Below are 22,527 nucleotides of genomic sequence, written 5' to 3' on the forward strand. Positions count from 1 at the left end.
AAGAACAGCTCCAAAAAAAACTTCTAGAAGGCTTTCTCTCTGGGAAACTAGCATCCCGTGCAATTCTGTTCCATTTGTGAGATGGAGAAAGATCATATTTTTCATCGAGGTGTTATAGAGCTGATAGTCATTGCATTAACAGAAACATCCGTTCCGCACTCGGACGATGAAACGCAAGGCCTGGTATTGGTAAAGGTGCACTTCTTGGGCGGAGGCAGAGTCATTCCTTCATCGGCCAGCATAATCACAACAGAAGACATGGTGGGTCTATCGCCGGCATCTTCTTGGACGCAAAGGAGACCCACATGCACGCATCTCTCCACTTGACTTCTAACAGCTGTGTGACTCTCCGATGAAACCATCAGCTCTAGACTTCGACCTTCGCTCCAGAGTTGCCAAGCCTGAAGAAGAGGAAATTTTGATCTTCATGAAATGCAGAGTAGAGATGAACCTTGCTGAAAGAATGGGTAAGGCTAACTTACATGCCCCAGAAGGCTGGGAGTGTTCTGGTAGAAGCCCGTGTTCTTTGTCCCACTTACGATTTCTAACATCAGGACTCCAAAGCTAAAGACATCAGATTTCTCTGAGAAATTTCCATCTAAGGCATACTCCGGTGACATGTAACCACTACAAATTTTTGACAAAGAGTAAGAGGTTATGCCGGAAAGTAACTCAAAACTATTCTGGTCAATAAATGAAACTTACTAAGTGCCCACTACTCTGCGGGTATTTGCTTCGGTCTGATCTCCACCAAAAATCCTGGCCATACCGAAATCTGATATTTTCGGGTTCATGTCTCCATCCAACAGAATATTGCCGGATTTTAGATCTCTGTGGATGATTCTTAGTCTGGAATGACGGTGAAGGTAGAGAAGGCCTTGTGCAATTCCTTCAGTAATGCGAAAACGAGTTCCCCAGTCTAACCGTGATCTCTGGGCTGGATCTGTCGTACAATCATGAAGAATTTCATCAAATTTAACCAGTTATAATGGGAAATTCGGCTTAATACCTGAAGTTTTCAATGCAACTAACCGAACAAGAATTGGTCCAGGCTTTTGTTGGGCATATATTCATAGACGAGAATCTTTTCTTCTTCATGAACACACCAACCCAAGAGTTTAACCAGATTTCTGTGCTGAAGTTTTGCTATTACTTGTAATTCGTTTCTGAACTCATTCAGGCCCTGTCCTGATCGTTTCGAGAGTCTTTTTACTGCTACTTCTTGACCATCTGGCAGCCTCCCCTGCAAATGAGACGAAAACTTCCTCCAGTTCCGTCCAGCAACAAGAAAAACCACTGCTACAGAAGTTTGTGTAACAAAGAAAAAATACCTTGTAAACAGGTCCAAATCCACCCTGTCCAAGTTTATTCGCGATAGAGAAGTTATCAGTAGCAGCAACCACACTGGCAAAAGTGATTAACGGAAGATCAGGAGTTCTTTCGCCTTCTCCAAGGGCGTTAGAATCCTCCAAACCAATTTCAACTTTGCCAACTGCTAAACCAGGCCCAGAGACTCCCTTCGTTGTTTTCCCTGGTTTTCACCAATCAAACCATTAATTAAATCAACTTAGTGAAAAACATTACAGGGGTCAACTCTCTGCATAAAATTGGCATCAGAAACATACCGACCTCCCAATACAAGGAAGAAACAGAGCACCTAGTAAACAATCAAAGCAGAAGGAGACTTAAAGAGGGTTACCCTGTTTTATGAGCCTCCTCCTCAAGAAGAACAGAATAATGCAAGAGAGAAGAAGTAGTACAGCCGCCAAAGGTAGCAAAATTGCAAGCAGACGTCTCTTCTTTCTAGACCCACTTCCACCTGTTGGCAGAGGGAAAAAGAACGCATATTCAGTTCACTGGACAGATGAATTCAGCTCAGAGTAGCTTATATTTCCTAACAGACTTACGAAAACAAGGAAGATGAAACCTTACCCAGCTCGGATTGAGGGAGACGAACATAAAAGTCCAAACCTGTGGCATAATTCTCCTCAATATCTGCCAGTTCGCTGCCCCACGTAATGCATCCCACACCAGTCAAATCATCATACGCATAAGCTGTGCAGGAACAATTCGCAAGACATCGAGCTTGGCATTCATCGATAGTCACGTTCGACACTACTGTCGAAAGGTCGGGCACTTTGATCTTCTCCATCTTGTAAAACCCATCTCCCTTATCACAATTCGGGGGCTTTTCTCGTACGCAGCCAGCAGTATAAATTCCCGTATCCCAGTCCTTCTGAATCTTAGCCCGATGTCCTTTCAAACACCTGCAAACTGATGAAGGATGGAACTCGTCGCAGACCCCCGATGATCCACAGCGACTGTAAAACTCGCACGGGCTCCTCGGCTTCCACCAAGCGACTTCCCATCTATTGGTGATCGATAGCCAAGACAGCTGCTGGATTCGTCCAGGCGGCCCTACTACTAGCCTCGAAGTGATCGTGTCCGACACAGAGACGGTGAAAGAAATATCGGTTTCATTGGCTACCACAGTGAGGTAGGAAATGTAGGAGCGGTTGGTCCTGAGGTCTCCGCCATACAAGTCCCCCGTCCACCTCCCGCTCCTCCATATCCGCTGAGACCCACTCCACATCACGAGTTGCAGAGGCAGAAGAGGGTCAATGCTGATGGTGAAGTTGCCAGGAGCGGGATCATCCTCACTTCTCCATGATTGGAGTTGCATGTTCTTTCGGGTTCTCAGATTGAACCTAAATTTCATGCCGGGAATGTACGTATCGGTTGGATAATCGAAACTCTGCCATAAGATCCCCCCGTCGTCTGCTGTCAAAACAAGATTCCCAGTATCCTGTAGAACAGCACTCGCGTTCCCGACAGAACTAGTATTGGAAGACCAGACAAGGTTCCTTTTCCCGTCCAAGATGACGAGGCTTCCGTCATCGGAGATTGTAAGGACACCGGCAGAATCTGTCAACGGCTTGTCTCGGTTGGCTACCCATACGAAGGTCCTGGTAGGAATCTCGTTGTACCATATCCCAATGTAGTAGCGGTTAGTGGAATTTCCAGGGGTGAAGAAGCCCAGCGCAAATTTCTGGCCGACGGAGATGATTGTCTGATTTGACCGAATAGAGTTGGCTGTGGTTAACATATCAGCTGCATCGGAAAGAAGCGACTGGTAAGATAACAAGACTACCAAAGAAACTGAGATCAGAAACCAGGCCATTGATCGATCCAGTGGCTGCTTATCCTACCCTCCTGTCCTCCATCGTTTTAAGAGAAGGGATATCTACAGAAGTCAATGTCAACGCACTCCATATTCAAAACGCCGAACAAAAAATTCAAGGTGGGAATGCTGATATCAAGAAGATGATTATCACCTTCTATCAAGTTGCTAATATTCTCACGCGGAGACAGCCATTTTAATTGAATAAAAAGGTACAAGTTGAATTTAAATGGTTTTCAATGGACTAGTGGAGCGATTGTTTATCTTTCGGTCACCATACCGAAGAAAAAGAAGAAAAACTGGGTAGGATCGATTGATGCCAAGCGCACATCGCGTCAAAGTAAAAGTCAATTCAGTGACAAAACTGGGAGTCTACCTTCCTATAGGGGTTAGTCAACATTTACAACAATTTCAACTTTAATTGAATGATATAATTCAACCCAAGTTGGAGTTTGGGTGTCTGTTTGGACGAGTTTTAAGTGCACCGAAAAATAATTTTCAGTGTTAGTACGATTGTGGCTTTCGGATCTTCGAGATGTTGCTTATGATATTGAGGATCTCGTGGATCAATGGCACCCTTTAGACTTTGAGGTTGGTAATTGAAATAGTCTAACCAGTAAATTTGACCAGGAATTTAAAGACGCTTTATCTTTTCAAAATTCGGAAAGCCGATTTTGGAAAAACTGGATGGGATTGAGGGAGTTGCGCATGAGACAACCAAAAAGAAAGAGATCGAGTGAATTCTTATTGACTCCTTGATTGATGAGTCTACCGCTAGTGGAAGTAAAAATGACAGAGAGAGGGAGATCAGCAAGAGGGAGAAGGAAGAGGGAGGCCGAGAGACGAGGGAGAAGCGAGAGAGAGAGAAGTGAGTACGAGAGGGAGAAAAGTGCGAGAGAGAGAAGGGTCACTTGTGACTTGTTTTTTGACTCGTTGAGTTGACCCATGACTCGATTCATCCATTGAGACTATTACTCGGAAATTCTATATTGAAAAACTACGGTGGAACGAATATAAGGGGGGTTAGTGCACAAATATTTTTTTCGGGGAACGTGAGAGGGAATATAAAGTATTTATTTGTGTTTATGTGCGTAATAGAAAGTATAATATAAAATACTTATTTGTGTTAGTATACTGGAAAATGTAATATAAAGTACTTGTGTGTATTAGTGTGTTACTTATTGGGTGCACTAATGGGTTTTGGCCGCTTTCCCCCGCGTACTAAGGATATGCCAGTCATTCTTAAAGTACTATAGGGCTTATCGTAAATGACAATCCACTCCCGCTCCCGCCACTGGGAAACCGGAACAAAAGAGTTCAAACATTAGGGATCGCGGCAACTTCATTCCCACTGAAAATTCCACCGCACCCTCCTTCGTCTCTGTCACAGATTACAAGTTTATAAAACTGATTCTTCTGTCAAAAATTATTGCTTTTCCATCGCACAATCTATACTAGAAGAAAACCCAAATGCAACGGGACAGCGCTCAGCTTCGATCTGCAAAAAAAGCCTATCAACAGGCGTCGATCAACGGAAATCACCAAGAAGAGGCGCGTTGGGCTAATACTATTGGGGACATCTTGAAATGCCGAGGAGAGTACGTGGAGGCACTTCGATGGCTTCGGAAAGATTACGAGATCTCTCTGAGGTACTTGCCTGAGAAACAACTGCTTCCTACCTGCCAAGCCATTGGAGATGTCTATCTCCGGCTCCATCAATTCAAAGACGCCCTCGTCTATCAAGTACGTGAAAACGATTGAACTTAAAAGGAAACCCCTTATCTCGTTCGTTTCAATGCTCTCTGCTTTTTTCCTGTCTTATGTTGATGATGTTGCTGTATGGTCTATTCCTAACGGAGCTTGTTGGACTAGTGAAAAGGGTGATAAAGCATAAACAGAACATGATGCTGGTTCAGACGTTTTCATAAATTGAATCGTGGACCATTGTTGATTTTCAATATTAAATATTTATTTGACCTTGTTTTGTTGGCTCATCCTTTCGTGAAAGTGCAAATTCATAGTGCCGAATTACCTCGTATTATAACATTTTTTTTAATTTTCTTTCGAAAATGTTTACTTGGAAATTGGTTGTTTGTTGGTGATTAGCTGTCAATGCAAGTAGGCCATTCGGGGGACTCCATTTGGACTAATTATCAAATTTCTGTTGAACATGGTAAAGTATGATTGTTCTGACAGTTTTCTTGTCAAACATTGCCTCCTCCATTTCTTTGTTGTGCACTCTTTGCACAACATTCTAAGTAGAGTGCACAACATTCTAAGTGTCATTGTCCACTTAAGCCATCCCAGATTTATTTTATGAGATACATCCTTCTGAATTTTCTCTTCATTCAGGGGACAACTCCTTTTTCGGTGTACCTTGGCCTCTTGACTCACACTCTCTTTAATCAGTCCTTTGGAGTTCCTGCTCGTAAATCAAATCTTGATCAGTCGACCTTTGAAACTTTTGCATTCTATATGTTGCGTCTTTCTTTCTAACTCCATTCACTCCATCTTCAGGCCCTCAAATTAATGCAATTTTATCTGTCAATAAGATACACCAATGGTTTTCTTTAAATAGGGTCAGTTAAAATATCCATAATAAGAGCAAAAAGTGAAAAATGTTTAAGATCTTAGCTGATTTTTCATGTAAATCTGTTTAGATGTTATCTTTATATATGCATTTCTCTGATACACATTTCAGAGTCAAATGTCATGTTAATATCATTTTGATAATTAATTTCATGATGTGATGCACATGTTAACTACTTTTTGATTTCTAATGTGAGATTTATTGCTGTTGACTTGAGTCTTAATTTGTTCAATTATCTATGTTCTTTCATTTTGGCATGCACAATTTTGTTTTCTCTGGAATTGGATTAGAACTTTGGAGGCTGGCATTTTGTTGTATGATTTACTTATAGACATCTTTCTGCTTGAATTGCAGAAAAAGCACTTGGAGCTTGCTAAGGGCAAGGATGATCTTGTTGAGCAGCAAAGGGCCAGCACACAGCTTGGGCGAACATACCATGAAATATTCTCTACATCTGAAAATGATCATGTAGCCTTAAGGAGTGCAAAGAAGTACTTCAAATTAGCTATGGAATTTGCTAAAAATTTGAAGGAGAACTCTTCCCTCAATATGTCCTCTTTCTTGAAGGAATTCATTGATGCACATAACAACTTGGGGATGCTTGAAATGGACATTGACAACTTGAATGAAGCTGAGAAGATTCTTCTAGAAGGCTTAAGAATTTGTGACGAGGAAGAGGTTAATGATGATGATGATGCACGGAGCAGGCTTCATAATAATCTTGGAAGTCTATATTTAGAGCTAAGGGCTTGGGATAAGGCCAAAGAACACATTGAGAAGGATATTCTAATTTGTAAGAGAATTGGGCATCTACAAGGAGAGGCGAAGGGGTACATTAATCTGGGGGAGTTGCATTATAGAGTGCAGAAATATGATGAGGCAAAACGGTGCTATAAAAAAGCACTTGATATAGCAAGATGCATGGAAGATGAGGATGCATTGGTTGATCAGATTAATCAAAATATTGAGACTGTGAATGAAGCAAGGAAAGTGATGGAAGACTTAAAGATAGAGGAGCAGAAGTTGAGACAACTTGTGAGAAAAACAGCTGCTGCTAAAGGGCAGCCAGCGGAGAGGAGGTGCCTTCTGCATCAGAATGCATCCCTTGATTGCCTCATCGAAAAGTCTAGAATAATTTTTGCATGGCCAAAAGTGAGTAGTTCATGCAAACTTGCAATTTCTTCTTCAGTTAAAAGCATTCTAGAAAATTTATGTCATCTAATCCTAAATTCTTGTGGGTTTTCAAAATGGTTTTCTTTTCCGTGGACATGCTATCCTCATTGTTTTTTTATGTATAAGCATCGAGAGTTTGCGAAAAGGAAAAAAAAGGTGGCAAGTGAGCTATGTGACAAGGAGAAGCTGAGTGATTCTTTTCTTGCTATTGGGGAGTCATATCATAAACTCAGGAATTTCAGCAAAGCCCATAAGTGGTATCTGAAGAGCTGGAATATATACAAAGTGATTGGAAATCTGGAGGTAATTACACTACGAATGTATGCTAGTTATTGGCAATACAGGTACGGTTTGAGTTATTAAAGATACTATTGTTTTGTGTGCTATTAATTTTAAGTGTATGATTCAGGGTCAAACATTAGCCAAGATTAACATTGGGGAGGTTTTGGACTCTGCTGGTAATTGGCCTGGTGCACTTAAGGCATTTGAGGAGGGTTACAGGCACTACTTCTCTTTCTTTATTCATTCATTTCATCCGATTTTGTGGGCTGGTTCCTTGGCTCTTATTTAATAGAAGCATGTTTTAATTCTCCCAAATGATCCCTTTTCATCTTAGAATCTCATTACATTTGTGTTTGAACTGTCTGTTGCAGACTTGCAGTTGAAGGCAACCTTCCTTATTTACAGATTTCTGCTCTTGAAAATATGCATTATAGTCACATGATAAGATTTGACAATGCTGTAGAGGCCAGGTTTGCTTCTTTATAAATGCTTGTTCATTCAGTTACACTTCCATAAAGATAATTTGTTCTATGTAAAGTCAATTTGATTTTAACAATTTTCACAAAAGAATTTGGAACATAAGCATGGAGATGGCCGGGTTAGGTTGACCTTGTTTTAGCCATCTCTTTTTGATTTGTGCTGCATTCCACTGCGCAACCATTTTTCCTTGCTGATATGCCTTTGATACAGGAGACTGCAGCACGATATTCAAAATCTGAGGAGCTCACTAAATGGACAAGTTGAAAGAAACCAGGATGAAGAGTGCTGTTCTGAAACTGAAACAGAAGGGAGTGACATGTCTGATACTGATTCAGATTCATGTAAATCTCCATCTGATTCAAGAAAACTGAACTCGATTACGAGTGTTGAAGAATGTTCTGATGATGTTCCTTTAGTTGATCTCATCCACTCTACAGAGGCACCAGCTAGTATAAGAAAGCCGAAAGTGGATTCTCATGGGAACAGGATTAATGAATCTAGTAAAAATACTCCATGTTCAGGTGAAAATGATAATCCCCAGCTAGTAGGCCGCAAACGTGTACGTGTAGTCCTTTCTGATGATGAAAAAAATGAGGATGTTGAGCCTGATAAGTCTAGCAGAAGGGTGCAGAAGTCCCTGGGGATGAGTGTAGCTACTGCTGACAATTGTGGGTGAATTGCAGTTTGAATAGTTTATGACTCAGTCATCAGTTTGTCTCTCTTTTATTTTGTGAATGTTAAAAGTGCTTCTTGGGTGCTGCAGGTGAGATGAATGGTGAACCAAATTACCATTGCAAAGTTCAGGTAACCAATATTTGTATTAAGTAAATTTGCGAACTCTATGTGACATGTCTCTTTTTCTTTTTTTTGTGATTGGTTTGGTACTTTTTTAATTACTATTTTTATCTTTTTTTCCTGTTATTTGTTGGATGAGTTTGGTACTAAAAGTATTTTGCCTTGAGCAGTTAATATGAATACTCAGTTCGTAATTATTTCTTGTTTTATATCTGAATATCTGAGTGTTGGCCTGAAGAAGACCATAGGAGCAAAAATTCTTCCTCAAAATTCTTTAGGAGCAAAAATATTTGTTAATTGATGCACCTTCACCTTATTCTTATGATTTGTTTTGCCTTGAAGGCTTTATTTATTGTCATACTTCTGTCTTCCTTGGGACAGTAATGAATAATCTCTTCTTCTGAATAAAGGGCAGAGTTCCAAAAAGTGTCATGCCAATCCATTATATTACTATCAGTGAAGAGACTTCAAAAGAGTTGAAGCTCTGATCGTTTCTCTAGATTCTGAAAAAAGAAGGAACTTCAAATGTCTCAAAGTACAAAAATTTCAAAGAACCATCTTAGATAGCTGGTCTGCCTAAACTGAGCTTCTCAAACAGATCCATCTCTAAGAATGCTGATTCTAACAGTCAGCAATGTGACCTAATGATGCTGCATGAGAGAAAAAGAGACAAAACAGTAGGAACTTGAGAAAAAATAAGGTATATAAGATTAAGAATGAAGAGAAAGAGTAACTTATGGTTCATTGGAAGGAAAGAAACAAATGAATTTTGATGCGCTGAAGCGCTCAATCAGTGGTATCGTTGAGGTAACCACTTATGACATTGTATATTGGACAAGTAAATCTTTTGAGCTGGAACTCTTGTGCCACTTTATAATCTGAAGTAATTGGTGAGTAGTGACCTTTTTCTCTTATTATTATTGTTAAGTTGGGTCCAAGGCTCATCCCAAAATGACTAGTACATTTAAAATTATCTACTTGTAGAGCCACAAAAGAGGGTTTACACCTAATTATCCCCTTGTAGAGCCACAAAAAAGGGCCTACATGTGAGGGGTAGTGTTAAGGAATAGTCCCACATGGATTAGTGAGTACAAAAATCTTGAGTTTCTTAGTTGGGAAAGAGGTTTCCTAAGTTTGCTAGTCATTTTGGGATGGGCTTTGGACCCAACTTAAACAATTATATTGTGACTCTTGTTGAGAGATCAACCCCTTTGAATTGTTCATTCAAGATTAGTTTTATGACAATTATGGAGGCAAACATGGTTTGGTTGTGGTGTCAATGATGTTGTGAACCAAAGGGTTGGATTTGTTTGGTCCTCTTTCCTTTTTGTCATTACGATTCCACAAAAGGCAGAGGTTAGAGCCCTTCAAAGTTTGAAAGTTCACATTAATGATTTTTCAAACTATTCATGTAGAAGAGGATTCCATGGTATTTCACAGTTACGTGTGGGGAAGATTCTTTCCTGTTAAGATTAAGTCCAATTCCATTCCAAAATGGCTAGCCACTTAGGAAGCCTATTGTTCAATTTTATAAACTAATGAACTTTCTTAACACTTATTACGTGATACTATTTTCACTAACACTCCCTTGCATCCATGTTTATACACATGAATAACAGCTTGAGACGTGGACAATGCATAGGGAGAACAAATTGGGCCCAATAGGCAGATATTTTATTTTGGTACTATGTTAAGATTGAGCCCAATTCTATCCCAAAATGACTAGTCACTTAAGAGGTATATTGCCCAATTCTAAAACTATTCCCACTGGCAGTTCCCTTTGTCAAATTTTGCATTTTTATGAGATTAAGGACATTATAGTGTCCTTGTCTTTCACATGATAACATGTGTGCAGAAGTGCGAATTGGATTGCCGATCCCTTGCAATAATTGGATCTCTTAACAAAACCTTGTTGTGGGTTGTGACTTACTGAGTACATGTGTTTCCTGTTTTTTTAGTTCTACTTTCTTTTGTTATACATCAAGTTTATCAGCATTAGATAGAAGGTAGCTAGGATTATATTGTTGTTCTATTCCTATATGTGCTCCAAATGGATCCTCATATTTTTTGGTTTAATTTATTGGTGGTCTTTCTTTTTCAGGAAGCTTGTCATGCAGTGAATAGTATAGATCTTCCAAGTAAATGCACGCCTATAAATCTTGATGACAATACTTCTTCATATAAGTCTGAGTGTCCAAAGGTTATAGCAGAAGGTGGTTTAGAGTTCAGATCATTGCAAGCTTGGGAGATGGATACTTCTTCCCATTTTGCTCAAAGTGATTCCAAATCAGATGGACAGCAAGTCTTGAGCAACATACAACAAGGTCTAGCTGTTGCAAATTTAAATTCAGGCACTTCTGAAGATGCCAGTGTAAGTTCCATTGTAATCTATTTGTTGTGATTGAGGGGTATGTTCAAAGCACAGAAATAGGGAGAGAGGGGGATTCCCCGACCACAGTTGTGGAAAGGGAGACCCAAGACTTTGGCTAATTAATTTGAGATACAATTTGCAGCATGAGGGGTGTGCTGCAGAGAACATGGGAAAGGACTGCTAACATCTTGTGTTACAATTTGCCATCCCTACTTCCAGCTGAGGCTAGGCCTCTTCTATGTGTTGGAATTCTTTATTAATGGAACTACCCATAAGTTCAAAAAGTTTCAAAGCATGGAGTAGAGTAATTCTTTTCTCACTTTTGGTGTTTATGTTTCCTGGCTTTCTTTGATGTCTTGAACACTTACCCTAGTGCTAGTAGTGAACTTAATCTTCCAGATTATATTTTTTAACATGTTATACTATAATCATATTATGTGTTAATGTTTAATTGTGTTGAGTATTTGCATTTTATTTTTCACTCATTGCTGTTGAACTTTCTTCATGGCAGTTTCAGAATAAGTTGACAATCAAAATTGGTGATGTCATGATATATGTGGATATATGTTCTTGTATGGTTGGTGATGAGATGAGCATTGATGAAATGAAAGTTGAAGCAGCATGTCGGTACTATCTATGCCTCTCTGAAGAGAAGAGATCAAAGGGTGATTGAAGAATCTGTTCTTTTTTGTTTCTATTAATAAAAAAAAGAACTGGTATTTCTGCCTGTTTGTTTCTGACTCCCAGCAACCTAAGCTAGATTTATAAAAGTTTGGTAAGTGGAGTGTCCAAAAGTATCATATACTTAACAAATTGAGCAAAGAGAAAAGCTTAACTTATACTGTCATTTTGAAGAGTTGATTTTATTGGTGACAGTGAGAAGAGAATTTTATTGAAAAGTACGTAAATACAAAACTGAGCTCCTAAGGGATGTCAAAAAGGAAATTAAATGTTTCATAACAGGAATATCAATGGCTAAGGAAGAAGCAGCTGTAAGGTGTTGGCAGGTGACTTCTTTCCTAGCCAAGGAGTCAGCAATGCTGTTGGGGATGATTTTAAAGTAAGTGATAAATTATAAGTATTAAATATTAGCTGGCTAAAGAATAGATGTTGAGCCCTTTTGTCGTTTTTGACTGAGTGGCAAAATAAGATTTGACTAGATTAAAACTCTGAACGTTTGGTCAAATACTAGTTCTAAATCCAACACGTACTCTTTTCTACTTGTGAGTGCCTTTAAAATTGTTTTAAAACAAAATTTTTAACTAAATCATTCAGTTATTCATTCTTTCTCTTTTCCATATTACCATAAACATAGTTTTATTGTTATCCATCCATAACCTGAAGTTGGTCTTTGTAGTAAATGCTAAAGAGTCTAGAGCTCAAGTCAACAAGTTGAGTGACTTTTTTGAAAGGCAGAAAATTGAGTGAATTTGTTTATAAACTTTCCTCCATTTGATTTCTTTCTCTGTTCTTACTAGGTAAGCTACCAGTGGTTGTAAGTCTAAAATATGGTGAGAGAGCTCTTGAAAATGTTGAAATGGTCGAAAATTTGAAGGAGTATGTTAACCGGGAAGGCTGGATTGAAGCCACTACACAAGGTAGGACTTTCTATTCTTTGTTCTATGGCCATGAAATACTTAAGATACTCATCTTATGCCAGTTTTTGTTGACGATAAGGTGATGGGTTGGTTTCCTGAAAACTTTTGAAGTAATAAATGTTTTGCCCTATTCTTTGCTCTACGTACATGAAATAATTATGATACTCATCTTATCCGTTTGTTTATTTGACGATAAGGTGATGGATCGGTTCCTGAAAATATGAAGTAATAATTGTTCTGTAAAATTGTTCTTTTATCCCTTTAAAAAAGGTCCCTTAACCAGGAAAATTGTGTTGATGCAGAGGAAAAAAAAATTGATTTGAAGTCAAAATGGAATCTTGTTAAACTAAAGCTGGGAGAAGCTGTTTTTGTTTTCTTTTCTTAATCATAAGAGCATGTTTTGCATATTTTTGTCTCTCTCATTTTCTGCCACAACAACCACCTCTCACCTCTTTAACTCCGGCCCCCCGCGCCCCCCCCCCCCCCCCCCCCCCCCACACACACACACACACACACACACACACACACACACACACGAGCATGGTTGCAAATGGAATCTATGGCCGAAAAATGGAGCTTCACAGCTGTGTTTACTAAAGAACAAGTATTAGCTCTCTTTCTCTCTTTTCCTTACAATTACAATCTCTCTTTTCTTTTTTCTTGTTGATTATCATCAGTGTACATCTTTGATAGCTGGTTAGATGAAAAGAGATTAAGTGGCGAGCTGGTTAAGTTTGTTTGTCATCATTTCACCTTTTTTAGTTCTATTCCCACGCTTTACCTTAATTAGTTTAGAAAGACTAATAAGTCATTTTCTTATTGTCAAAGCTTCTGAATTACTGAATAACAGCTCCTAAAAATATCTTATTTTTCTTTTCCATAGTTCATGCAATATTTTGACTCCGAGTCAACGTTGGTAAAGGGAAGGAGGGAATTAATGTTTTAAACTCCCAAGTTTCTTGTGCTTGTGAAAATCTTTGTCCAATTGTTGAGGGCTGTCTTCTTTCTCCCTTATGATTTATTTTCTTTGCAGGTTGGGTTCAAAACCATTTCATAAAACTCTACATTGATTATTGCAAGAGGCTGTCAGAATCGCCTAGTATGAAGTTATTAAAAAGACTCTACAACTTAAAGGTAACCTTCCTTATACTCGTGACTTCACTTCTGCTACTTCCAATTTTTTTTTAATCAACTAGTTTATTGCGTGTTTTTATATTGGCCCATATTCTCTTCCCAGGTTTCCGATGATCAAGTGATTTTATCTGATTGTGAGTTGGAAGATGCTTCAATATGTCCTTTCCTAAATGCCCTTCTTGATCACAAAAGAATTTCCATTTTGGACATTTCTCACAATTTGCTCGGTAGGAGTGTGGCACTTTTCATGGGTATTTAATTTTGTTCCTGTTGAAGTTGATGCTAAATTAAGACCTTGGAGCGGTTTTATCACATCATTATCTGTATTCCTGTTTTGAGGTTATAATCTTCATTTTAGTTTAGAATATTAAGTTCCCAAGAAAGTTGAGGAGGCTGTAGACGTAATGGTGCTTGGTGTAGCTCTCTTCCCTTTCTTCTGTCTTCTTTGCTGCTTTTCTTTTACTTTAATCATTGTTATTTTTCTGCTACCCTTATTTCATCACATGGTTTTAGAGTCGGAGTATGCCTGGTGAGTCTACAATTGCCCATATTTGCACATCGGTCGGTGCTGTTCTATGTTTGAGGCAGTAGTAAAGCCTCTCCTCTCTTTTCCCCTTTGTGCTACACTCATGTCATCTAGGGTACTGTTTTGATGCCTTGTCCCCAAATTTTCCATTGTCACGACCAAGTAGACAAGAAAAATTGTTTTGTTATCTTCCACTTTATCTAAAAGTATCCCATTTCCCTATTTCTATGTATATTCTAGTACTGTGGAAAGACAAATTGTCTAGCCTGTGCAGATATGTTTTTCTAGTGGTATTTGTTGCAACAAGTATTTAATTGTACATCTTAAGTTTGAACAAAGATACTAAACCAAATTTGTTGTAGAGAGACTGTTTACTTCTACTTGAGGATGAGATTTCTAGTTCATGTTCATCACTTGTACATTTACTTCTTTATCTTTTAAGCTTAGGGTATTGTTGTAATTTAGTTTTGTTAGTGGGAATAATCCCACAAAGGTTAATGTCAAGAAAAGTCATGTAGTTGCTGTTGTCCATTTGAGTAGGGCTAGACGTGAGAGGGAGTGTTAGTAAGAATAACTGAGAAGATTAATGTCAATAAAAGTTATGTGATTATTAGTTGGGAAAAATGACGTCTTAAATTCGGCTTGTCATTTTCAGAATGGACCTTGACCTAACTTTAACAAATTTATATGTTAAATCTTTGATAAAAGGTTAGTCTTATTTCCTTCTATGACTTCTTTTAGATTGAACTTGGTTCTATCCCAAAATGACTAGTCACTTAGTAGCCTATTGTTCAACCTTATAACTCAATACCATTTCTTAACACTTATCAATGTGAGACTTTTTCCTAGACAACACTCACCCTCCTGTCTCGGCATATACATGATGGGCCTGAGATGTGACCACAAACTCTAAATAGAGTAAATAATTCAAACTTTTCATGAAGCACAAAATGGACCTTGGCCCAGGCACATATCTTGCTCTAATATTATTGTTGGATTGAGTCTGATTCCATCCTAAAATATGTAGCAACTTAGGAGGCCTATTGCTTGATCTTATAAACCAGTACCATTTTTTAGCACTCCTTTTCTCACTCAACCACTTCTGAAACAGTAGCTTTTTTTACTCATCTCCTTTTCTTCTTTTTCATCTTTCTTATGTGATGCTTTACTTTAATCACAATTATCTTTTGTGCTTCTCTCTTATCTAGGCACTAATGCCCGCAATCACTCATATGAAGATGAGGCACAAAATCATTTGTTTGTCAGTTGTTTTTGGTACAAGTTAATTGCTTCTTTGCTTTAATATCAGCACTTGTAATACACTCAACCAGGAAATGACACGATGGAGAAGCTTACACAAATATTTGCATCTTCAACCCGGAATTGTGGTGGTTTAGCTTTGGATTTGCATTGTAACCGGTTTGGGCCTATTGCTTTGCTTCAGGTTCTTCTCCTTTTTTTATTCATTTTTTCTTCTCCTTTTGTGAAATTAAATAAATTCTCACAAAGCAAACGTAGGCATTACTTACATGGATAAAGTCAACAATTGGATAAACACTTTTAATTTATATCCTAGGTCATTAATGTCAGTGTAGTTTCTAATAAGTACGAGCCTCAAATTAACAAAAAAAATTATTTAACCATTGTTTTTATTATGGGTCGTCACTTGGTCCTGGGCTTTAACAATACGTTATTTCTCGATGACCAACAGATTAGTGAATGCCCTCTACTGTTTGATCGATTGGAAGTCCTCAATGTTTCTGAAAATTGCTTGACAGATGCCTGTGGTTCACACCTGTCAACTATTCTGAAAAATTGCAAAGGTGTTGTACTGATTCATTTCACCAATTTATACACGTTTTGTTTGGTTCTAATTTTACTTTTATGTGCCTTTTTCATTGAAAACTTATTACAGAGGTCTGCATGATGTAGCTCTTTATAGCTTGAAGATAGAGCAGTGTTCTATCACCTCTAGGACGGTTCAAAATATTGCTGATGCACTAGATGAAGGATCTGTTCTTTCAGAACTTTGGTTAGGTAGGTCCAGTCTGACATATGATCAAGTGTATAAAAATTTCAAACACGTTTTAATGCTATTAACTGAAAGGAATGTCAACCATCTGACGACAGGGAAAAATAATCCCATTTCGCCTATAACTATGGTTAATCTACTGAGCAAACTTTCTACATTGAAAAGGTACAACTTTCAGCTATCTAGTCCTTGCCCTATAAAACAATTGCATGAATTAGAAGTTTAAACTGGGGAGCCTTGAAATTTTTCTCAAACGAACATGTTGTGTTGTTCTGTAGGTTTTCAGAATTAAAATTGAACGATGTGCATTTAAGCAAGCATGTTATTCATAGCCTTTGCCAAATTGCCAGATCCTCAACTTGGTCAGGTTTGATGCTTGGCGGTACAATGATAGGAGATGTATGTATTGTTGATCATTTTAAGTTTTTGGCTACTTGGTCTTTGACCAAACAACTAGAAAGGTTCCCAAATTTTTCCTTACTGTCTGCTGTACATAATGTTGTAGAATGGTGTAGAAAAGCTGGCGGAAGCAGTGTCTAATGGTCCACAAATGCTTATGAAGCTTGATATATCTCGATGTGGTTTAACTTCTAATGGTACGGTCAAGATGTGTGAGAAGATTTCCTCCATGGCCAATCTTCTTGAACTGAACTTGAGCACAAATTCCATTGGACAGGAGGTTTGTTATATTTATGTAACGTATGATTTATTTTTTCTAATGTTGTGTAACAAGTATTCTTCCATTGCTAACCAGATAATTAACACAGGGAGCCAAAGGCTTGGTTTCACTCCTCAGTAATCCTCAGTGTTGCCTGAAAATTCTCATCATTAAAAAATGCCGCCTTGGTCCTGCAGGAGTTCTTCAAATTGTTCAAGCACTGGGAGGTTTGAAATGAATGAACCTGACTGTGGTTTACTCTCATATTTGAACTGTAATCTTAATAACACCAATGCCTTTCCTATGATGTGCAGAAAATGACTCGTTGGTAGAGCTCAATCTTGCTGAAAACATTAGTATGGGACAAGAAAATACTTCACGTCATTTATCACTGCCTGAAAGCCCAAAACATTCACGGGTTTGTGAATCCAAGGGAGTAGAATCAGGGCAAGGGACACATTTGATAAATTCAGATTACACTCGTCTGGAAATTGCTGATAGTGAAGACGATTCAACTAGAGATGCTCCAACTATCTCTGATCTTAATGATGATTGTGTAAGCTCTGTTGCAAGAAGTGATTTTGAGGACTCCTGGTTCTTTCAAAAGCTTTCGGCAGCCATTGGCACAGCAAGGCGACTAGAAATGCTCGATCTTAGTGGTAATGGGTTCTCAATAGAAGCGGCAGGAGCACTTTATTTGGCCTGGAAAAGTTCAAAATGTGTTAGTTCCGTTCAAAAGCACATCAAGCAAAAAATAGTACATTTCACTTTAGAGGGGAAGTGTTGCGGAATCCGTGAATGCTGCAAAAAATGTTAATATCTATCTTGTTATTGTATCTCTTGTATTCATTTTAGTAAAATAATACATTGCAGGAAGCTCTGTGATGTGGATAATGGACGGCTAGAACATCTTTTGTAAAGACTGTTCACGTCAATGACCTGTTTAAAATCCAATCTACCTCAGCTTAAATTGTTCCCATTAGGTTTGTGACATAAGAAATCATTTTTAGTTATGATTACCAGGTAAGTTGTGATACGTTTTTGGTCCTTTTGGAAACACCTCATTATGCCTCGAACAATACAAGGTGCGTTACATTGATACACCACTCTTACATTTGTTCTTGTGAATGTAGATGATCTTAAATTAGACTATGTGCAGCTTAGAGAGTTCCCTGGAGTTAGCACAAATTAGACTCTTCAAACTTCATCAGGCGAGAATGTCGACTGTTAAGTGGGGAGTAGCTTCATAGGTTTGCAAGGTCTGGGAGTGCAAATGGAGGACAACCAAGGATGACTTCATGCATTCAATTTGATATATGCTGATGGCCGACCAAGTCTCACTTCCAGATGAAAGAAAAAAAGTAGGGCTTTTAGCTGAAAATACTTCAAATTAGCAGGATGAAAGGAAATGACAATCTGGTAGGGGAGAAGGTCCTACCTACTGAAATTGTGAGCATTAGAAGTTTAGAACTGAAAGAGCACTTTATCATTTTGTTTTTCATTTTGTGAGAACCCGTCACTTAAGCTCAGTGACATTTGGTTAAAAATGAGATTTCTGCTGTAAATTGCCCCTTCTCGAGCTGAGCAATGGAACTGAGTTCAGATTTTTTTTCTTTCAAACAATGGAACTCGCTCTGCTGTGAGCGTAACTCCTGATGTTCCGTCCTAATTGATTTTTATTAGCCAAAGCCAAACATGTGGCAACGCACCACTTCCGTTTAATTGAACTCCAGACCAGCTCTGCGTTGGGAAGTTTTTTTCTGAGAATAGTTCATTTAGAACAGAGAGAACCACTTTGATTATGCAGTTTGGACTTTCAGAGTAGTCCCAAGGTTCAGACACGATTTAAAGCAAAACGATAACAAGAAAAACAATGAAGAAACATGATTTTCTATGCGGCTGTGATCATGTAGTCATTAAACCAGCTTCGACTGATTAAGAAGACGAACCCAGATATGGAGTTTAAGACCTTGTCCAGTGTGGATACAATCACAAACCATTCGTTATCAAAAGTAAAAGTATTGAAAACGCACTGGTACCCAAGGAGAAATAAGTACACCAACGGCCATGTTCCGATTGCTTCGGGCCTTGATTATTATTCTAGCAAAGCTTTTAAAACGTAATTAATTCTTACAGCTAATGATGCACTTCAGCATTAGTGAGAGAGCTCAGCAATGGCGAGCCACAGCAGTTTGAACTGACAAAATTGAAACTTTCCTCCGAAATGCCATGGAGCCAGAACGTCCTGCTACGAAGGCTATCCTCTCACCTTACCTTCTCATCTTAATCTTCGTCTTCTTCGTGGCAGCGCTGCATGAGGATATGAACAACATCTTCAGGCAATTACCATTAAAGGACCCTGGCCGGCTAGGAAAACCACCACCAGCATCTTCACAAGGTAAATAGAAATTGTAATTGCAGAAAAAACTCGAAAGGTTCTTTTCCTTTTCTTTTTCATATACAAACTACGTTAGAGAAAAAATATTTATATTGGCTAATATTGAAGCTTTTGCAGGTAAGGATACTGATGTGCCGTTGGCTGTTGGGGAGAAAACGAGAGGGTGTGATGTTTTTTATGGGAAGTGGGTGCGGGACGAGCTGTCGAGACCAATCTACGAAGAGTCAGAGTGTCCTTACATGATCCCTCAGCTGACTTGCCAGAAGTTTGGGAGGCCGGACAAGGCTTACCAGTATTGGAGATGGCAGCCCCATGGATGCTCGCTACCGAGGTTCGAAACCCTCCTGATTGAACCCATCTCTCCATATAGAACAATTTGTCCATTTCTTTTTCTGTCTTTTCCGAGCAATATAGCTCTCTCTCTCTCTCTCTCGAAATCAGTTCGACTAGACAGAGGATTCCCGCATTTCTCATTAATGAGTACCATTTGATCTTCTGTATCTATGTATAATCATTTTAATGGAAGATGCGATAGTATGGTTGTTAATGTCTTTGTTCCGAAGCTACAGATTTGATGCCACTTCAATGTGGGAAATGCTCAGAGGGAAAAGGATGATGTTTGTTGGTGACTCGTTGAATCACGGTCAATTCATTTCCATGGTTTGTCTTCTCCACTCCGTCATCCCAGAAGATGCAAAATCAATGCACAGCAATGGCTCCTTGACGATCTTCAGAGCTGAGGTTAGAGGATCGTAGCAGGATAACTAAATCGGCAAATTTCAGACTTTTTTCCTTTATGTAATACAGTTTAATTATTCAATCACTTTCAGAACTATAATGCCACTATTGAGTTCTACTGGGCTCCATTTCTCCTGCAATCCAACTCAGACGATGCGGTAATACACAGAATCAAAGACAGAGTAGTTCGTGCAGGCTCCATCAAGCATCATGCTCGAAACTGGAAGGGAGTCGATATTTTGGTATTTGATACGTATTTGTGGTGGATGACAGGAGCGAAGATGAAGATACTGTAACTACGTAGTCAACCATCAAAGCTCAGTCCTTTATAAACAGCTAGTACTGCTCTAGTTTTAAACGGAATCTCAATCTTACAAGACTTAATCATGGACAGGCGAGGATCATTCCAAGACGAGAAGAAGAATATCGTTCTTATGGAAACTGGAGGCGCGTATCGGATGGCCTTGAGCAGTATGGCGAAATGGGTCAAGAAGAACATGAACCTCCGCAGCGGCAGAGTGTTCTTCGTGACCATGTCACCTACTCATACCAGGTAACTGCTTTAAGTAAAAAATAAAAAAATAAAAGAAGAAGAAGAAGAAAGAAAGGAGGAAAGAAGATTGACCTCTTGAGTTCAAGAATCACTAGGCCTAGGCTACTTAAACAAGGGTATAAACTAGAAGTTATAGACACACAAAAGAAAGGATATGGGGTGTTGATGACTAATCCAAATTCTTTCCTATACACTTACCTAAAGTTTAATAAAATTTCAATCCATGTCAAGGCATTTACATTTTAATGCTGCATTAATGGCAGGAGCGAGGAGTGGGGGGAGAAGACGGGTGGCAACTGTTACAACCACACCACACTGGTTGAAGATCCCAGGTACTGGGGAAGTTCTTCCAGCACAAGCATGATGCAGATCATTGCCGAAGTGATTGAAAAGATGAAAGCTCCCATCACCGTTATCAACATCACCCAGCTCTCCGAATACCGCAAGGATGCTCACGTCTCCATTTACAAGAAGTACACTCCGCGTCTCACTCCCCAGCAGCTGGCAGATCCTGCAAGTGTCGCTGATTGTATCCATTGGTGCCTTCCTGGCCTTCCAGACACCTGGAACGAACTCCTCTACACCAAGCTTTTCTTCCCCTGAACCTGAAGTCTTCTATCTAAGCAGGTTCAGAGAGATCTTTGATAATTTTGTAGTCAGTTTCCGTCTTGTCTTCTGTGAGGAAAGTTGTTGAGTTCCTTTACGTGTGTGCTCCGACTGAGAATCGAGTCAAACTTTTTTTCTGTTTCCGAATTGAAAACGGCAAGAAGAACCGTGTGTAAGTCAAATTTTATTATCTAAGCAATGCAGTGATGGATCTACACTGCCTTTCGGTAGAAGAAAAATGGGCTACTGCAGGCGTCTGTTGGTGTAGGAAACCACCTGGAAGTTTCCCATGTCGGTGAAAGGAAGAAGCGCGAAAGTGAACAGAAAGTGAAGAGCAACGTGCGTGTGATGCTTCCGAGAATGGTTACCCACAACTCTCGTATCATTTCTGTGGCATACGACATGTCTAAATCCAATTTGCGAAATCTCTCACGACATGTTTGATTTCTTGTGCGAATGGGATCGATCAACTATCATCTCTTTACAAATCGCTATAAATTAATCTTGGATTAAAGTTTGAATTGGGTGGATCATTCTTTCTTTTTGACTCAACTCTTTGATTAATCAGAGTTAGAGATGCTTCAGAGCATTTGTTGATTTTTCATGTTGTGAGATGGTTCAGAGCTGCTTCCAGGCAATTTTACTTAAAAGAATCACAGCTGGCTTCGAAGACGAGGAAGGAATGTTTCAAGGGCTGGTCGGGGTCTGGTAAAGGAGGGCAAATTTGTACTTTCAGGAAGCGAAAGGACCTCCCCTGCAACTTCGACGAAAGAGAGCTACGTTGGACGCAAAGCCAGGAAACAACGACTGCAAGTTCACCGGAAGCTCTTACATACCTTAAGAAAGCTTTCTTTATCTGTATCTTTGTTGGCACAAACCCATCCTTTATCGTTCTCTCTTCTTCCCCCTCTATATATAGCGCTCTCTCACCACGACCCTTTCCACCATCTCCATCTGTTTCTCTCTCTCTCTCTTTCTTTCTGTGAAACCTTCGTGACGAGGAGCCAAGAACTTCCCATGGATCAATACCCAATGCTAGCATTCGAGGATTTCCTGCCATCCATGGCTCAACAATTCGGCGAGGAAGCCTTCATGCTAGAGCTCCGAAACGGGTTCCATCTGCTGATGGACAGGCTAACTGGTCTCATCACTTTCGAGAGCTTGAAGACGAATTCTTCTCTACTGGGTGTGGATGGATTGGGAGATGAAGAGGTCTTGAGCATGCTGAAAGAAGGCGACTTGGATGGCGATGGCGCGTTGAACCAGATGGAGTTTTACATTCTGATGTTTAGATTAAGTCCAGGCTTGATGGAGGGGTCAAGAAGATGGTTAGAGGAAAGCCCTCTAAAGGAAGCATCCGAGATTCTTATGCACAACACTTCATGAATCTGGGACTGTAACCTCTATCCTGT

General features: G+C 39.3%; 4 protein-coding genes across 4 annotated transcripts; 3 read left to right on the forward strand and 1 right to left on the reverse strand.

The window, feature by feature from the left end:
• Positions 1 to 3,181, reverse strand: LOC137965466 (G-type lectin S-receptor-like serine/threonine-protein kinase At4g27290). The gene is made up of 8 exons (XM_068811734.1): positions 1,933 to 3,181; positions 1,761 to 1,819; positions 1,585 to 1,657; positions 1,332 to 1,531; positions 1,033 to 1,243; positions 706 to 943; positions 483 to 627; positions 1 to 401 (listed from the first exon to the last, which is right to left on the reverse strand). The coding sequence occupies exons 1-8, from the start codon at positions 3,179 to 3,181 to the stop codon at positions 102 to 104; spliced, it is 2,475 nt and encodes an 824-aa protein (XP_068667835.1). The 3' UTR covers positions 1 to 101.
• A 1,359-nt stretch (positions 3,182 to 4,540) lies between these two features.
• Positions 4,541 to 18,427, forward strand: LOC137965052 (protein TONSOKU). Its single transcript, XM_068811449.1, has 21 exons — positions 4,541 to 4,924; positions 6,126 to 6,923; positions 7,071 to 7,247; positions 7,354 to 7,445; positions 7,598 to 7,696; positions 7,917 to 8,374; positions 8,470 to 8,510; positions 10,603 to 10,872; positions 11,384 to 11,537; positions 12,351 to 12,470; positions 13,504 to 13,604; positions 13,708 to 13,831; positions 15,462 to 15,574; positions 15,842 to 15,953; positions 16,063 to 16,167; positions 16,261 to 16,327; positions 16,441 to 16,561; positions 16,668 to 16,841; positions 16,930 to 17,047; positions 17,135 to 17,905; positions 17,980 to 18,427. Exons 1-20 carry the CDS (start codon positions 4,652 to 4,654, stop codon positions 17,635 to 17,637), a joined length of 4,020 nt encoding a protein of 1,339 aa, XP_068667550.1. The 5' UTR covers positions 4,541 to 4,651; the 3' UTR covers positions 17,638 to 17,905; positions 17,980 to 18,427.
• Positions 18,428 to 19,028: 601 nt separating this feature from the next.
• Positions 19,029 to 21,304, forward strand: LOC137965060 (protein trichome birefringence-like 33). The gene is made up of 6 exons (XM_068811459.1): positions 19,029 to 19,218; positions 19,336 to 19,549; positions 19,788 to 19,959; positions 20,049 to 20,248; positions 20,351 to 20,509; positions 20,773 to 21,304. Exons 1-6 carry the CDS (start codon positions 19,050 to 19,052, stop codon positions 21,110 to 21,112), a joined length of 1,254 nt encoding a protein of 417 aa, XP_068667560.1. The 5' UTR covers positions 19,029 to 19,049; the 3' UTR covers positions 21,113 to 21,304.
• An 828-nt stretch (positions 21,305 to 22,132) lies between these two features.
• LOC137965467 (calcium-binding protein KRP1-like) lies at positions 22,133 to 22,527 on the forward strand. Its single transcript, XM_068811735.1, has one exon. It carries the CDS (start codon positions 22,133 to 22,135, stop codon positions 22,499 to 22,501), a length of 369 nt encoding a protein of 122 aa, XP_068667836.1. The 3' UTR covers positions 22,502 to 22,527.

Source organism: Aristolochia californica, unplaced genomic scaffold (genome assembly GCF_029961685.1).
Source record: "Aristolochia californica isolate CCGP_79_NKW_82.1479 unplaced genomic scaffold, dmAriCali1.0.hap1 SCAF_5, whole genome shotgun sequence".
Taxonomy (NCBI): Eukaryota; Viridiplantae; Streptophyta; class Magnoliopsida; order Piperales; family Aristolochiaceae; genus Aristolochia; species Aristolochia californica.

Excerpts from the sequence above, each read along its gene's own strand:
- LOC137965060 (XM_068811459.1), top strand. The coding sequence starts at position 19,050 with ATGGAGCCAGAACGTCCTGCTACGAAGGCTATCCTCTCACCTTACCTT. Across the intron at positions 19,550-19,787 it reads CATGGATGCTCGCTACCGAG|ATTTGATGCCACTTCAATGT; the intron begins GTTCGAAACCCT and ends CCGAAGCTACAG. Across the intron at positions 20,249-20,350 it reads GGAGCGAAGATGAAGATACT|GCGAGGATCATTCCAAGACG; the intron begins GTAACTACGTAG and ends AATCATGGACAG.
- LOC137965467 (XM_068811735.1), top strand. The coding sequence starts at position 22,133 with ATGGATCAATACCCAATGCTAGCATTCGAGGATTTCCTGCCATCCATG.
- LOC137965466 (XM_068811734.1), bottom strand. The coding sequence starts at position 3,181 with ATGGCCTGGTTTCTGATCTCAGTTTCTTTGGTAGTCTTGTTATCTTAC. Across the intron at positions 1,820-1,932 it reads TCTCCCTCAATCCGAGCTGG|GTGGAAGTGGGTCTAGAAAG; the intron begins GTAAGGTTTCAT and ends CTCTGCCAACAG. Across the intron at positions 944-1,032 it reads CCTGGACCAATTCTTGTTCG|ATCCAGCCCAGAGATCACGG; the intron begins GTTAGTTGCATT and ends ATTGTACGACAG.
- LOC137965052 (XM_068811449.1), top strand. The coding sequence starts at position 4,652 with ATGCAACGGGACAGCGCTCAGCTTCGATCTGCAAAAAAAGCCTATCAA. Across the intron at positions 4,925-6,125 it reads AAGACGCCCTCGTCTATCAA|AAAAAGCACTTGGAGCTTGC; the intron begins GTACGTGAAAAC and ends CTTGAATTGCAG. Across the intron at positions 7,697-7,916 it reads GACAATGCTGTAGAGGCCAG|GAGACTGCAGCACGATATTC; the intron begins GTTTGCTTCTTT and ends CCTTTGATACAG.